At 38.7% G+C, this 17874-nt stretch overlaps 1 protein-coding gene across 1 annotated transcript in view; it reads right to left on the bottom strand.

Annotated features, from left to right (window-relative positions):
• The window catches only part of ABCB11 (ATP binding cassette subfamily B member 11), an 87474-nt gene that overhangs the window by 32817 nt on the left and 36783 nt on the right, over window positions 1–17874 (bottom strand). The window contains exons 11-17 of the mRNA XM_029934441.1: window positions 13011–13124; window positions 10086–10196; window positions 8002–8127; window positions 5769–5972; window positions 4065–4235; window positions 3118–3319; window positions 2040–2115 (exon numbers count right to left, since the gene is read on the bottom strand). Coding sequence (XP_029790301.1) covers window positions 2040–2115; window positions 3118–3319; window positions 4065–4235; window positions 5769–5972; window positions 8002–8127; window positions 10086–10196; window positions 13011–13124 — 1004 coding nt within the window. The remainder of the gene's footprint in view (window positions 1–2039; window positions 2116–3117; window positions 3320–4064; window positions 4236–5768; window positions 5973–8001; window positions 8128–10085; window positions 10197–13010; window positions 13125–17874) is intronic.

Here is a 17874-nt window from a genome sequence, read left to right as displayed (position 1 = left end):
GTTAGTTCTCCTATTATTCATGCCACTTGGTAATTGTGGTTTCAGCATATGGGCAGATTTTCTGATTGAAACTTCCTCCATAGTTAGAGACACCTTACTCACAGACTATTGTTTGAACTTTTAAAGAAAAATAGCCTTGTCATAAGCTTCAGTTAATATTATACTATGTACGCAAAATAAGACTCCTGCGGATGTATTTTTAGTGATAAATTATGTTTTTTGATCTTCTGTATTGTACTTAATTTCTGTCTTTAGCTTTCTGTTCTCTCTTCCGTGAAAACAATGATCTATTCTGAAACATGTGATTCCTAAGAAGTTACAAGCAATGTAATCATTAAAAGAAAGATGTAATCACCTATGGTATATAAGACACTAAGTTTCACAGTAAAGTGTGGTCTCTTCCACCATTCATGTTGTCTGTGTTCTTTCTTGTAGATATTTCATCAACACCAACCCCCTACTCAGGGACCCTTAGACTCTGGTGCGTGGGCTGGTCCCCCGCAGTGGTTCTAATGACCCTTATAATATATTTTTCTTCGAATCAGAAAAGCTTGGTTAAGGGGTGCCTTGGTGGCTCAGGTGGTTAGGTGTCCAACTTCAGCTTAGGTCATGATCTCACTGTTCATGGGTTTTGGCCCCACTTCCGGCTCTGAGCTGACCGCTCAGATCCTGGAGCTTGCTTTGGATTCTGTGTCTCCCTGTCTCTGCCCCTCCCCTGCTCACACTCTGTGTCCCTCTCTCTTCAAAAATAACTAAACATTAAAAAAAAAAAAAAAAGGAAATCGTGGTTAGACATAATGCCCAATATCTATAAAAACTACCTAATAATTTTAGCAATTGTTGTAACTTTGACTTTATAGAGTAATTTGAACCTATTACTTTATTATTTTCCTAATTCAATACACTTGATAAAACTAACATTTCTTGAAATTTTTATGAATAGACTTGTTCTCAAAAGGAAGAATTAAAAACACTAGGCATAAAATTAGTGAGCTATTTTTTTAGTATAATTGATATACAATGTTACATTAATTTCAGGTATGCAACATAGTGATTCAATTCTAGACTTTGTCCTTTGAATACTGAAAAATAAATCTTGTGTTTGAATTACCTGGAATTGTTACCTAAATGTTTTAAATTAAGCCACAGTAGCCAGTTTTCAATAAGCAATAGACTGTCTTGAAAGAGCAAGTCTTATAACTGAGCCTTTGCTCAGAGTGCAGCCTTGAATTACATATCCTAGAAATGGTAAAGGCAATGGTAGAGAAATTTACTCTCACCCATTATTTACTAACAGCCTCCTCACTCCAGGGAAAAAGTCTTAAATAGTATTTTCATGAATTGAGACAGATACTCTTGGGCAGAATTTTTCTTACTACATAGAATTTTAACATTAAATGAACTATTTTACTGATATTCTTAAATCAGGATGAAAGACTAAAACTAAACAGCTTTGCTAATGGCATATTCCAAAAATATGTTTGAAAGTCAATACCCCTATATTCATCCACAGTTTAAGGGTTTAAGGAAATTCTCTTCAAATGCCAAAAAATGCATTTCTTATTTCATCTAGTTAAGGAATGATTTGAATTTGGATGGGTCACTCTGGAAGCAGAAATATTTGTAATTCAATTATAGCTCAGTAGGTGAAAGAATGGACCTAAAGCCATGAGCTTGACCTCCATGTGAAAACAGTGCTTCATATCATAGTTAGATCTAGGGGACAAGACCAAACACAGATTTTTTAAATCCCCTTTCTACGCGCAATAAAAACATTTTAATTATAATGCCTCTCTTTCATGATATTACCCACAATAAGATAAGAAGCCAAAGTTAAACAAAAAAATCCCCATGAATTAGAAACAAAAATGTCAATATATAGCAACCAAGGACTCATTTTCATGTTCATATTACATGAAACCTGGGGCGACACTCAAGGATCTCCCAGTTGTACCTGAGGTATTACCTGAGGGATCATGGGTGCAGAGGGCTCCTAAGAATATTTTAAAGCCTGAAAATCTACCTCATGGCTGGCTTACCTTAAACCAGCCTGGTAGCTCCCTCTGCAAAAGGTCTGTTTGCTGTCAAATGAGGCATCTTCAGTTTCATCTTCTCCTATTCGACACAACATGAATGATTCCTTAGTGCATACAATCAGGAGAACCATATCAAGATAAAACTCCTTACTATGCTTGCCTGGCCTGTCATCACTAAATCTCGTGCTAAAACATTTTATTAACTTTATCGTGACAAATAAAATTGAGCACTTATCCAGCACATTCGAACAAAAAAATTTCCAAAATACTCCGCAGGGGGTGCCTGGCTGGCTTGGTCAGGAGAGCATGTAACCCTTGATCTCTGGGTCACAAGTTTGAGTCCCACACTGGGTGTAGAGATTACTTAAACAAATAAATAAACTTGTAAAAAAAAAAAATAGTCAGCAGAGTTGAATCTTTTGAACTGTGTGATACCAGTGTGTTATCCCCAACAAATAGGTATCTGATAGCATGAATCATAACAATCTTACAGGAAGCCCACTATAGGTGGTTTCTGTGGTAGACACACCAAGTTAAAAAATACTTTTTTTTTTTTCAGAATAACTCACACATGTTAAATGCATACAGTAGGTTTACCCAGTGGAGCTCACAAATCGAGATGTGATATGGTAGAGAAAGTTTGGAATGGTCAGTTAATGTAAGTACCACATCTGAAAATTCAGACCAAAGAAAGAAAGGATGCACTAGGGCCTGAAGCATCTATTGACATTAGTGAAAATTAGCACCAAAATATTTAGTCATTAACTAATTTACTCAATCAGTAAGAATAAAGGTCCTACTGTGTGCTGGGAACTCTAGGAAGGCTCTCCTATCTGCAGTGTGAGATGGAATTGAAATCACTCTTCTACAGAAGACCTGGATTTTAGCTCTCTGACTTGATCAAGTAAGTGAATCTCCTGAACTTCTATTCTTTCTCTTATTATCTGTATAATGACTCCATGGGCTTTTGGGAGAACAAATAAGATAGTGTATTTTAAATGTACAGAAATCCATAAAACCGTTAGCATTAACAAACATAATGCTTTATAGACTGCACAAATACATTGGAAAAGACACTTGCCCTTTATGCCCTCTATGTTAGCAGCTTGATTGCCTTGACTTTGCAAAGTCACTAGAGTGAAGTAAACTCCTTTCCTTTCCAGCAGTTCTTCATGGGTGCCTCTTTCCACGGCTGTACCATGTTCAAAACCAATAATGACATCTGCAGCTCTGATTGTGGATAGGCGATGAGCAACCGAAATGATTGTATGTTCATGCTGAATCTGTAAGAATGTACAGTGTACCATTAACCAAACAGTAAGACAGAGCTGACATAGGTGTTGGATGGTCTCAGAAGCCACAAGTGAATCAGTCTTGGTCTTTGGGAAAGTCCTCAAATAGGCTATGCAGACATTAGAAAAGGCCAGCACACTCTATCAAGGCCATGAATACCCACATTTTGGTCCAGTTGCTGCTATTAATGAACAGCTGAAAACAAAATGGAAATTTTTGAAATCACATATTAAAAGTTAGATTTCAGGGGTGCCTGGGTGGCTCAGTCGTTTAAGCTTCTGGCTTCAGCTTAGGTCATGATCTCATGGTTTGTGAGTTTGAGCCCTGCATCAGGCTCTGTGCTGACAGCTCAGAGCCTGGAGCCTGCTTCAGATTTTGTGTCTCCCTCTTTCTCTGACCCTCCCCTGCTCGTGCTCTCTCTCTGTCTCTTAAAAATAAATAAAAAGCATAAAAAATTTTTTTAAAAAAGTTAGACTTCACAAGATTTAAAATTTTTCATTTGTAATGCTGGAAACAAACCATACTGACTTCTATTCAACTGCGAGGAACATTGTAGTCAGTATTTTCTGAACAGACTGGACACACTGACCCATATGGACCCTTCTCTCTTTCTCTCTTTCTCCCTCCCTCTCTCCTTTCCTCCCTGTACCTCCCCGCATCCTCTCTCAGCAAGCTGCCTTTCCTACAGCACAGTTCCACATTGTCTTATACAATGAACTCAGACTTTCCACAAACCTTACTCAGTGCCTCTTGTATCATGGCTTCACTCTCATTGTCCAGCGCTGAGGTGGCCATGTCTAAGAGCAGGATCTTGGGGTTTCGGACAAGGGCTCTGGCAATGGCCACTCTTTGTTTCTGGCCACCACTCATCTGGCCTCCTCCTTCTCCAACAAGAGTGTCAAATTGCTGGGAAGAAGGTGAAAAAAGAGTAACAGTAAAAAAGAAGAACAATTTGATGGCTCCTGGCAGTGATCATTACAAGATCCTCTCTAGCTTCCTTCTCAAGCATGAATTTTCACAGGCCCAACTTTCACTGAAAGAAATTCCCTTCCTTGAAACAGGTTACTGTCTGATCGATATTTGTATGTAAGGTAAAGAAATGGATTTATTCTTTCATTCCCAGTTTCACTGGACTATATAAATGTTTCCCTCTAGTTTAACTTCAAATAAAATCTCCCACCAAAGTAAAAGTTGATCAAGGTCCTGAAAACCCATTTTAAAGGGTTAGAGCTCATATCAAATGCTTCCCATTTTCTATAAAAAGACAATACAGAAAAAGACAACACTAAAGGTGTCTTTATATTGTAAAGATCAAACTAACTTTACAATCATTACCATCTACAGCAAATAGTGAGTATCTTTCATGTCTAGAATTGTATTAAAATCTCACAACGATGTCAGACACGTGTCTTGTTTATTATTAGCCAACATGAGCACTTACCATTTATAAAGCATGGAGCTGAGCTCTTTACACATATCACCTCTTTAGTCCTTACAGATGACCCGAGAGATGGGTACCACTGTTCTCCTCAATCAATGGGTAAGGAAAGGCTGGAGTGTAAGGTGCTAAAGTAACTTGCCCAAGTTTATAGAGCTTACAGATAGAGAAGCTGGGACTTCCATGGAGGCCGTCTGATTCCAAAGCTTTATACTCTTTACCATTAGACTGTATCATTCTCACAGCTGCAATCCTATTCATACAGGTAATCTAAAAGGCTGATTAGGAAATTATCTAGAACACAGACTCTGGAGCCAGACCACCTTGACTCTCCTGCCTGGAGCAAGTTATTTGACCTCTTAGTTCTCTCTTTAGAGATGGAAATAGTAAAGTAGCTGCCAACAGAATGGTTTTGAGGGCCAAATGAGAGGCAAAGTGCTTAGAACAGGGCCTGGTATGTAGTAAGCACTATACATATGTTAACTGGTAATAGCTCTTCTTTGACTTAGCAGACTATTGGCCACAAAATTCATTTATTAATACTTATTGGCTTTTGTTGTCATTGTTTAAAATGAAGATAAATGAGGAATTTTTGAATATGTGAGATACAGTACGGAGGACACAGCATTAGCAGCCTAACCACAAGGAAATTAAAGAATAATAACATCAGTAGGCAGCAAAGGAGCATTACGGAACTCAGTGCCACATGAAAACTTACCTCCTGCTTAGACAAATGCTTACCAGACAGAGGAAGAAGGCTGCTTCATTGTCAGAGGGTGCTTTTAAAAGAAAGTCCCCTGTGTGGTAGATCTTTAATATATCAACAATAATATGTTTTCAGACAAAGGGGAAAATTCATGGTACATTTCCAGGAATGAAATGTAACATGGCATTAAGAATTTAATGATTTGGGATTCAAATGAAAAGAAATGTACTGTGAAACTTTCTCAGTTCCCTTTTACAACTTCTGGGTACCTCTATGGAATGAGAGGCCAGGGTACCTGTGGCAGGGCCATGATGAAGTTGTAGGCATTGGCTGCCTTGGCAGCTAGAACGATATCTTCCATCGTTGCGTCTTCTCGGCCATAGCGAATATTCTCTGCAATGGTGGTGGAGAATAGAACGGGCTCTTGCTCCACTATCCCAATCTGAGCTCTGAGCCACTGAATGTTAAGAGAGCGAATGTCATGGCCATCCAAAGTCACCTAGAGAACATAAACACAGCGTCACATCCCTTGGAATTCTTCAGGGCTCTGAACCAAAATCTATGTTTTACTTGACCTCTGGGAAGAAAAAACAGAGACCTGCAAGATTATAACAAAAATAATTCCTCCTATAATGAGGTTGTTTATATAAGGGTGACAATTTATAGTTGAAATCAAGAACGGCTGTAGGACAATTCATTGTAGAGACACAAATGATTTAAAGGTCATTTAACACAATTGGCCCAGGAATGGAAAAAATTTTAATTCTTTAATGGAATCAATCAGTTATTCACGATACGTTGTATATCTTTATTATCTTTTGACTCGCGACCTAAAATGGACTTCAAAACTACAAAGAGGGGCGCCTGGGTGGCTCAGTCGGTTAAGCATCCAACTTCAGCTCAGGCCATGATCTCGCAGTTTGTGGGTTTAAGCCCCGGGTTGGGCTCTGTGCTGACAGCTTAGAGCCTGGAGCCTGCTTTGGATTCTGTGTCTCCCTCTCCCTCTGCCTCTCCCCTGCTCACTCTCTCTCTCTCTCTCTCTCTCTCTCTCTCTCTCTCTTTCTCTGTCTCAAAAATAAATAAACGTTTAAAAAAAAGCCACAAAAAAATAAGAAATGATCTCTATCTTGTATTTGCTTTACAGTAACTTTTTGGCTTGATTCATGAAATCTTGCCATTTGCAACAATGTGGATGGAACTGGAGGGTATTATGCTAAGTGAAATAAGGCAGTCAGAGAAAGACAGATATCATGCTTTTGCTCCTATGCAGAACTTGAGAAGTTTAACAGAAGACCATAGGGGATGGGAAGGAGAAAAAAAATAGTTGCAAACAGAGATGGAGGCAACCCATAAAAGACCCTTAAATACAGAGACAAGCTGAGGGTTGATGGAAGGTGCAGGGGAGTGGGGAAAATGGGTGATGGGCATTGAGGAGGGCACTTCTGATGAGCACTGGGTGCTGTAAGTGATGAATCATGGGAATCTACTCCCAAAGCCTAGAGCACACTATACACACTGTATGTTAGCTAACTTGACAATAAATTATATTTAAAAAAACAAATAGCACTTTGCCACTTAAAAGCAACTGAAGCCCTAAGTGGGATAAGCAATTGCAAATTACTATTAGCAAAGGAGGAAAGATCTTATATCAAGAAACCATGATTTCTATATATTGAAATCATGAAATCTTGCCATGCTGGTACATAGCAAAGAATATCCAGAGGATAGAATGTCTGTACCAAAAAGAAATTTCATTACGTTTGTCACATCAGGGTGACAGTGCATCCACTGCCGGGCATCGGAGCCACATACTCTATGGTCAAATGATTCCACCTCAAGGCATCAAGGAAATATTGACAAGAATGATTTTGAGAGTGTAGAAAGAACAGAGCTTTTGGCATCTAACAGACCTGAGTTCAAACTGGGGGCAAGTTTCAATCTCTCTGACTCTGCTTCCTTATTTATAAAATGAGCATACGTACCTTGGGGGTCATTTTGAAAATAAATCATTATTTTTACAAAGTGCTTGACATATGTGATAAACAAACAGCAATTATGGATATTTATTTTCTTAGTTTCTGTCTATATTTATAGACAAATAAAACTTAGGAAAACGAGACCAAGTAGTTTGTGAAATTATATATATATTTTTTAAACCCAACTTCTCAAAGCAGTCATTATTCATTCTAGCCATGCAACCTTTAGCATTTGGGAAAAACTTTAAAAGACAACACGGTTTTGTTGCAGTCCAAATAAGTAAATGGACAGGCTAGCTCACTGAAGAGGCAGCAATACCATTATTAGTGTATCTGCACATTTAGTTACATCCTCTAGCACACGGACTGGTTGTTCACTGAACACGGCCACCATGCAGGCAATCAGCCAGTCAATTCAGTCAAAAATTATTAAGTCAACTCTCCGTGTGTCAAGATGGTCTCCGTGTGTACTAGGCCTTTATGTTTGACCAGCGTATCTCCATTTGCACTCTCCCATCCCCACATATTGAGAGGTTTCTGGAAGACACACACCATGCCTTCACTGGGGTCATAGAAACGCTGAATAAGCTGCAATGCTGTGCTTTTCCCAGCTCCACTGGCTCCCACCACAGCCGTCATTTCCCCTGATTTCATGACCATGCTGAGGTTATTTAAAATCTGCAGAGAAAAGAAAAGAGCAACGTTGAGATGGTCAGCAATTAGATTCATAAGATAGGATGCTACATACTGTGTATGTAGTTACTCATGCCCTCAAAGCAGTATCTGTCAATACCTATCAATAACCAGAAAATTAGTAACAGTGCCGAGGATGAAGTTTTAGCCTTGAGCACATTACTCATTAATAAACTGATAGTGGCGGCCAAGAAATAAAATGAGGTGTGGTGACACAGTTGCAGTAAATGAACCATGCCAACTTTTAAAAGTATGTTCCAAAATCCAATTTAAAATACTCCTGACTTGTTAGGATGCCTCAGGAGACTGTCCCAATTAGTTAAGGAAAGAAAGCCTTTAAGTTAGAAATACAATACTAATTTACTGATCACGGATTAATAATAAGCTAATTTGCAAATGTTAAACTGTTATGCAGTTGTATTGCGTGTGAACATAGGATCTAAATAACTTTCCCTAATAAATGTTCGTGGCATGTTTGTTAAGTTTAAAGCACTGTTAAAAGTAAGGACTGAATTTTGGTAGGTCTAGAAAGGGAAGAACAAGAAGCTAATTCATAAGCATCTGTTGGATATTTTCACCAGTTCAGTGGTGATTTCTGCACCTATTATGGGAAGGCGGTTTGGGGTCCTCTGTGTGACAAAATCTCACATGTCTTTCATTTCCCTTGGAGAGTCAGGCTTGCAAATCACATTCACTTATGGACTGTTTTGGACTATAATTCCTGCCAAGGTGAGCAGGCATCCTGTGTGCTTTTTCTCATCATAGGCCAGTACAGCATGGCACCCAGCAGGGCCACGTACATACCTGTGGCATGAAGATTATTTGCAGGTCTAAGGAAGAAGATTTTATTAAAACAAACTACTGGTGTTGAGAATAGAAGATAAAATAAAAATGAAATTACTGTGTTTTAACTCTACTGGTACTTATGAAACAGCTCTTATGAGCTGGCTCTGAACAGATACTATGAAGCAAGTTTTTAGACATCCATTAAAAAGTCTTTACTGAGTGAGTAATACCTTGTGCTTGATCTTTCACACATATGTTGCCATATATTGACATTTTGATCTATGTTGTGACATTGAATGGTTCCATATATATATGTGATATATAATAGTAATCAAAAATATACTCCAGCAATGTAATCAGAACATACAGGTACCTGTGTGTGTGTGTGTGTGTGTGTGTGTGTGTGTGTGTACCTACATTTTGGGTATGTAGTGTCAGAATAAAGTTGCATGGGATTTACTCCCCATAACAGAAATATTAAGAAAGTGTGGCTAGAGCTTTTCTGTTAAAAATTAGGAATAAGTCTCCTTTCAAACCCAATTCATTCATGGAGAGTAGACCCTAATTTTCCTGTAGAACACATGGTCTTTAAACATACTTGCTTACTAGGTGTAGGAAAACTCTAAATTTTCTTCATCATGTGCCCTGGGCAATCACCTAGCACAAGATACTAGAGCATAAGGTCACAAGATTACCTTTTCTCCAAAGACTGATCTTGTGAACTTAGAGATAGGAAGAAAAATCCACAAAGGCAGCAGCTTTTCTTTGCCCTTCCCTCCCCTACCCACCCCGTGTTCTGCCTTCTGCATCTGCACTTCTTGGTTGTTCTGATGACCTTGCAGTTTATTTAGCTTATGCTTATAATGACAGGACCATTCACTCACTTCAGCGGAGAATCATACTTAACCTGACCTAACCTGAATGTGCTGCCGGAGTGTGTCCTCACCAGAGAGATTTGCACATTATTGTTACTACAAAGGAATGTGGTTTGTTGCCTGAGAAATGACATGATGCCTAAGGACACTTCTAGAGAAACACGCTTCTGTTCCTTCTTCCTGGAAACTATCATGCTTCAGAAAAACAAGTCATTTGTGGCTCTGGATATGAATCATCAAAGAAGGAAAATGCCATTGTTCCTGGGGAAAAGATGAACTTACCTTCACCTCTGGTCTGGAAGGATAGTGGAAGGTCACATTATGGAATTCAATTTCACCCTTAATTCGATCCAACTTGTAACCATCCTCTGACATGCAGTCAATGATGGGTTTCTGGAGTGGAATATTAAGGGAAGACAGCAACAACACACATTATACACATTTATGACCTATCTTGGTTCGAATTGACTCATGAAATAGAACAACAAGCAGGTAAAACGTGCGGCAAAATTTGCTTCCACATTAAGCATTTATTAGTAACTAATAATATGAACATTTACTGAGATATTCATGAGATATTATTATATTACTATACATTAACAGTATTAATTTATTATATAACATGTATAATATATTAAATAACCAAACATACACAAATAATTAATATATAATTAATTATAATCAACACAAAATATGTCAATATATAATTGCTATGTAACTTCACATTAATTAAATTCAATTAAATTATTACTATTTGTTGACATTACTATGACATGTTATTATATAATAATGATATATATAGCATTAATCTATAGCTAATATATTGTTATATTTTATATAGCATATTAATATCATTATGTTTTATTATATTATTGAGATACCATGGAAGACAATTTACAGGGTATTTTAATATATGCTTTTCTCATTTATGTAATTGTCACTATAACCTAATTAGACATATGATATGCTCGGTTGTTTGCTTGAGGAAGTAAAGGACTCTCAGAGAGGTTAAGTATCTTTCCTAAGTCCACACAACCAGTCATCCAAGCCACAGTTCAATAGTTCTCTCCATTTGTGTATCTGTTGTAGATGATGATTAAAACTAATGTAATGTCCTCGGGCACCTGGGTGGCTCAGTTGGTTAAGCCTCTGACTTCAGCTCAGGCCATGATCTCACGCAGACAGCGCAGAGCCTGCTCCAGATCCTCTCCTCCCCTCTCTCTCTGCACCTCCCCAGTTTGCTCTCTCTCTTGCTCTCTCAAAAATAAATAAACATTAAAAAAAAAACAAACCTAACTGAATGTCATCATGCGGTATCCCCAAATACTGCCAATTTTCAATTGCTATGCTGAATTTCACCTGATGTTGTAGTGAGCCTAATCTAGAATTTAAACATTCTGGTTAATCAGACAGGAGTGGGGGCCATGTCTTACTATTAGGACACTCCAGGGTCAGCGTCCTCCTCCTTCTACACTTGTGAGAGAAATTCATCATCATATCTCTTTTGGGGGCAAGAGTGTAATCTACTTTCTTCCTCATGGGTCTCTAGTAAAGATAATAAAGTTTAAATACTTTAATTTTTTTATAACAGTTTCAAAGTCCTTTTAGACTCATTGTCTTATTTGAGCATATAACAACTCTAAGAATGGGGTAGAATTTGGATAGCTCAACATGTCTATGTAGTTTTCAACAATCTCTTTATACTCCAATACATGAAATCTCCAAATACAAAACAGTTTACTCAGGTAGGCTATATGCTTCATAAATACTTAAGATTTAGGGGACCAAAGAAGAACCTCTGGATTTCCAGGGCTTACCGAGAGGATGAGCATGTTACCCTCTACTCCCTTCTATTCTTGGATTTTGACTTTCTAGCTGGACCTCCCATGTGCTTTAGTAGATTAACCAGGAAATTCCTAGCCAGGCTACCAGAGTCCTTTACACACTTGTAAAAAGTTTCTGTCTCCTTCCGAAGATAATCCAAACTTACGAACTTGGCCTTAAGGTCTTGCATGATGCGGCCCCTTCCTCTCTCTACAGCTTCTGTCCCTTGCTCACTCGATTCACACACACTGACCTTGTTTTAGGTCCTTGCATTCACCAAGCCCTTTTCCCAACCAGAGGGCTCTCTTTCAGGAATAGCCTCCCTGCTCTCACTTTCCACGCACGGCTTTCCCCCCAACCTCCCTTCACATGGCTGACGCTCCTTGAGTTCTCAGCACAAATATTACCTCCTCAGAGATGACGTTACCATCACTTAAAGTCTCCTCTCCACTCCAACCACAACCACACTGACCTATTTTATTTCCTTTATTGCACAAATATTATCTTATCTTTGAATGTACTTCTCTTTTTAATTTTTATTTTTCACTGAAGTTAAGTTGGTTTTGGGTATACAATAGAGTGATTCAACAGTTACATACACTACCAAATGCTCACCAAGATAAGCGTATTTACCTGCTACACACAAAATTATTCCAATATTATTGTCTGTACTTTTCATCCCTGTGACTTATTTATTTTATAACTGTAAGTTTATCCATTTCACCTATTTTGCCCATCCCATTAGCCCCTTCCTCTCACAGCTACCAGTTTGTCTCTGTATTTATGAGTCTGTTTCTGTTTGTTTGTTCATTTTATTTATTTTTTTGCATTCTACATATAAGTGAAATTGTATAGTATTTGTCTTTTTCTGTCTGACTTATTTCACTCAACATAATACACTCTAATTTGTTAATGCTTTTTGTTTATTTTTGAGAGAGACAGAGCATGAGAGGGGGAGGGGCAGAGGGAGAGAGGGAGACAAAGAATCTGAAATAGGTTGCAGGCCCTGAGCTGTCAACACAGAGTCCAACGCAGAGCCTGAACTCATTAACCTTGAGTTCATGACCTGAGACGAAGTCAGATGCTCAACCAACTGAGTCACCCTGGCACCCCAACATAACATCTTCTAGATCCATAAATGTGCTTCCTCTTTATTACCTGTTTCCTAGTATGATAGAAGAGCAAGGGCCTTATTTGTTCTATTTCACTCTTGCAGTCCAACTCAGTGTGGAGCCTGGCTCATGACAGCACTTATTAAGTATGGCTGAATTAGTGGCATTGTGATAGTCCTCATAATTTTCAACATTGAAGGTAAATTCCTTAGAAATTCATTTCTCTCTCACCCCCAACCTGCTCATGGCCTTTACTTTGGCTCTTACATACCCGGTCTATTGTCTGAAAAATGCCAGTGGCTGCTGCACGGCCAGTTGCAAAGGCTTCTAAACAGGAAGATGCATTGCCAAGATTTAAAGCTCCTATTATGATACTGAGGAAAATCTGAAAAGAAAAGAGATAGACATAGTTTTTGTGTGTTTTTGTCAACGTGTAAATAGTGCTATTATTTGGCCTATCCATGTGAACTCAGAGGTTTCTCAGAAATCTTGTTCCATGGGAGTTTGAAAGCTATTTTTTTAGAGACACCTGGAATAGTTTTTGTTCTATAGAGTCTCTCCAATTTTTCTATTGTTATGATCTAAAAGACTACATTATTTTTAATTGAACATCTATGTGTAGAACACTATTCTGCAAAGAAGAATATATTTTGAAATAAGTAACAGGTCTAAGCAAGGCAGCAGATAGACACAAAGTGAGTTAGAATAGTGACATGATAATTCAGTTCATGATATGAAAAACCTGATAGGGTTTCTGGATAAGAGACCCCTGATAAGGGTCACTGAAGCAACAAAGTCAGTATGATTAGCTTGATTGTCCTAGATGTTGGTACATGCATTATAGATTTACTACAAATGCTTATTAGTTCCACTAGTAAACTATTATTAGGATAACTATTGCTACTACTACTACTAGTTTTGCTAATGTATATTTCTAAGTGATTTGCTTGCTTTACTTCATTTAATTTTTACAACAGAAGAGAAAACCAAGGTGTATGGAGGTTGCCTAACTTACCCTATATGACATGTGTTAAATGGTAGAGCATTATTTGAACCCAGGCTCTTGACTGATATCTGTCTAGCAAACAGGCCCATCTGCTGCTGGTGGCACAAGGTTGGTATGGCCAGGTTCCTTGCAAAGTTGAGGAAACTGTCCTTAAATTCACCAACCCAGTCATTTCATTAAGTCAGAGGAAGGCGACCTGATCATGACCAGATGTTCCTACCAAATAGCACCCTGTTTTTATCAGTGCTGTTTCTAAAGAAAGAGGCAATGAGGTAATTTGTCACATGCCTCTAGGAGGAACACAAGGCTCCTTTTGACCAAATGAGTACAAGTCATGTACCTTTCATAGAGGATGTTTCAGTGGCCAACTCCTGTTGGGGACAGGAGTTATTTGCTGAGCTGCAGATTGGTTGTGCCTGAATGTCTGAATGTGGTCTTCTTCAGGTGGTCAAGTGATCCTAGTCTGCGATGGTGTCCCTGCCTTCTTTCAGTCTTGTGTCTGGACCAGGAGACTCCTCGGAGCCTCCCAGCTGCCTCCCTTCCTCTCAAGTAACCTCCATTCCAAATGTCATGATGATGTGTGCCAGTCCCCTCTTGCCTTCTCCTTGAATCCCTCCCTCCATGCATGGGGACCGCCCCTTTTCCTTAATTACAGAAGGTGGCTCCTCCCATTGGCAGACTACTTCATCTTTCAAGACCCCAATTTCCTTATCTGTAACACAGGAATGTTACAGTATATGCCTCATGGGACTGTTATGAACATTAAATAAAATAATTAGCTTAAAGGTGATAAATCCAATGCTAGCCACATAAATCATAGTGATGATGCTAAAAGAAGCAAGATGGTACACTTAAGAAATGATAAGGTGAATAGTCGGAAAAGTACTTCTGCACATTGGGTTAAGACATCCTTTATCAGAGGTCTTCCCACCTAAGCGAAGGATGCTTTCCACATGTCCTAGATCAGGACTCACCAAACATTTTCTATAAAGGACCAGATAGTATATTTTAGGCTTTTCAGGCCATATGGGCTCTGTCTGAAGTAATTACACAACTCTACTATGTAGTACAAAAGCAACCATAGTAGTAGAGAACAAATAATTGTGGCTGTGTTCCAATAAAACTTTATTTACAAAAACAGGCATCAGGCTGGATTAGGAAGGTGGGCCATAGTTTGCCGACCCCTGACTAGATTCTAGATTGAATCACTAGAGGCCTAAGCTGAGGTTTGCAGTCAAACCTCAGCTTAGCCTGGCTTTGCAAATGTCTCTTTCAGAGTTCTTAGGGGGGAAAAGTGAGTGAGAAGAGGTCTGTCCTAATATTATCACAATAACTAGTACCCAGCGCAACAGACACTGCACTCTAACTAACCAAGGGCCAGCAGTGTCAGAAGAGACAAAGAAGACCACTGCGGAACAATCTGAGGGTGTGCTGTGCTGGGGGAAAGGGGGTCTGTGGCTCCTTAGAAGACAGATCCAAAAGCAGGAAAACACTGGTTAATGAGTCAGGCCCTGGAGGCATAGTGACCTGAGTTTATATCCCACTCCATGCCCCTCAGCACATATTTTTCAACCTCATATCTCCATTTGATTTTTAACAACATCATACAGAATGAAGTTTTGATATTACAAATTGTATTTATATGAAATGCGTCACTTAGTGCTTGACACCTTTTACACCCTGAATAATGTTACCCTCCACTACTGCCATTATTTTTTTTATCACTGAGTCCTGAAATCTGGGAGCCATGAAAGAACAGCTTTCTGCACTCTTCAATTCCCTTTCATCTCCTCTCTTAATAGACTACAGAATTTATTTTTTTGTCTGTGTACAAGTGGCACTAATCACAGTCGTTTGTGTGGGCCACTTACCATGTACGCCCAATGACCATGCAGCCAATAATGATGTTGTGTATAAAAAAATATATTAGATTAACCTAATTGCTAATTCGTTTAGTGGATTACTAACACTCACCTCAGCTCAGAAATACTGAGGCTTCATAGTTTGCTACTCAGAGGTAGGGCAAAAAATGTGCCTGCACACATGAGTGAAACAAAGAGATGGAGGGAGGGAGGAAGGGAAAGAGAAAGAACAATCAGTGATTATACTATTAATGGATTTCTCCATTTTTCCCAAAGGGAAATTTCTAAAGGTGTAAGCAGAGGCTTGCAAGAAGACATTTGGAGTAAGAGGTGAGGTTAATAATTGATGATTAAAATGTTAGAAACACATAGTATGCCACATCTGCATATAGTAAGTATTCAGTTAAATTATTTACAGAAAGCATAGAGTGAACGCTTGAACTGAGGAATGTCAGATTAGTTAAACAAGGAGGCCATTCGGCTGAGGTAGATTTAATGCTTTAGCAGCCTGCACAAGCAAACCAAAATCTTAGCACAAATGCCTCATGGCCAAGAAATCAAAAGCCTAAGGACAATCACAAATAGTCACTTAAGCTTCCCCAGGCAAGGCAACAGCTTAGCCAATCAAGTAATTTTTTGCTTTACTTCTGTCTCTTCACTATAAAGTCCCCTCCTCATACAGGTAGAGGGTGGTTTCTCATCACTGCTGGCTGGTGCTGCCCAATTAGAATTATTTTTGCTTAAATAATCTCCTAAAATTTTTAGTATTTTAGCAGAAATATTTTTAGCAGGACCAAAAAATTGGATTCCTGCTGGAGAAGTAACCAAGGGGATTTTAAATTCAGTGTTTCCCATTGGAATTGTATTATTTAATTTCCAGTTTACCAATTCATTTTTCCCTCTGAAATTCTTTTTGTGCACGCTGTTTTGCAGAATGAGCAGATAGAAGCAGCGGGGACTGTTGAAAGTTCTTAAGAGTCATTAGATCAATAAAGACCAGGGACTTTATAATCGGGTCTCAGACCTGCAATAGTTTCACTGGTTTTTCAAATGTGCAAAACTAGGGGCACCCAGATGGCTGTTTGTTGAGTGTTGGACTTCGGCTCAGGTCATGATCTCACAGTTCGTGGGTTCAAGCTCTGCTTTGGGCTCTGTGCTGTCACTGCAGAGCCTGCTTTGGATCCTCTGTGTCCCTTTCTCTCTGCCCCTCCCTCCCTCATGCTCTCTCTCAAAAATAAATACATAAACATTAAAAAAGTTTTTAAATGTGTAAAGCTATATTAAAGTTGTTAAGAAAGTGGCTAAATTATAATAATAGCAACATTTTCCATCTGTACTATTCTTTTAAGGTTATAAAACACTAACATGTATAATCATATTTAATTTTTTAAACAAAATTCAAGTGATGCCAGTTGTTCATCTTGCAAAGAACTGAATTTTGAAAAATTGTTCTTGGTGTGTTGTCATGAAATAAAGTCAGTAGCTGTGGTTATAGTTTGACCTCGGATAATCATTTCTATTTGTAAATAAAATTCTATTCAATTTTCCCTAGAAATGCATTTCTACTAAAACAGTAGACCTCAAATAATAGGCTATCAGCTAGCAATGTCTATGTAAGATTTGGGCATTTTTCATTATTTTTTAAAAGATGCTTATTTTTGAGAGAGAGAGCGAGCATGCATGTGAGCAGGGGAGGGACAGAGAGAGGGAGACCAGAATCCAAAGCAGGCTTCAGGCTCTGACCCGTTAGCACAGAGCCCAAAGCGGGGCTCCAACCCACAAACCTCGAGGTCATGACCTGAGCTGAAGTTGGATGCTTAACTGACTGAGCCACCCAGGTGCCCCTACATTTTTTATTATTTAATTGCTGCCTGTCTCACCTAGAATCTAGGTCCAAAATATTTTATATAAGAACCTTATATCCATGCTTTTAAAATTAATATACTTAATTAAATACTTAATAGGCCAAATGAGACATATAGTTCTTGTTTTATCCCTTTGACCTCAAGAGGCTTCCTATGTGAGGGCAGGAAGAGGGGGTGACAAATTGTAAATAAACCCAAATGTTCAATTTCATTCAAATGCTCTAAAGGAAAAGCTCAGCAAGCCGTAAAAGAAAATAGAAGATTGGATGAGCATGAAAGTGGTTTTCGGCTGAGAATCAGAACAATGACAGGACTCCTGCTGTAGTGAGGCGCTGCAGGCTAAGGAGGAAGCACCTTGGGAGCAGGAGGAAGGGCTTTTCCTAGCCCTAGCCACACCTGGTT

Source organism: Suricata suricatta, chromosome 3, assembly GCF_006229205.1.
Source record: "Suricata suricatta isolate VVHF042 chromosome 3, meerkat_22Aug2017_6uvM2_HiC, whole genome shotgun sequence".
Classification (NCBI taxonomy): domain Eukaryota; kingdom Metazoa; phylum Chordata; class Mammalia; order Carnivora; family Herpestidae; genus Suricata; species Suricata suricatta.
The sequence above is the reverse complement of the archived record's forward strand: the minus strand, read 5'-3'. Positions and strand labels throughout refer to the sequence as shown.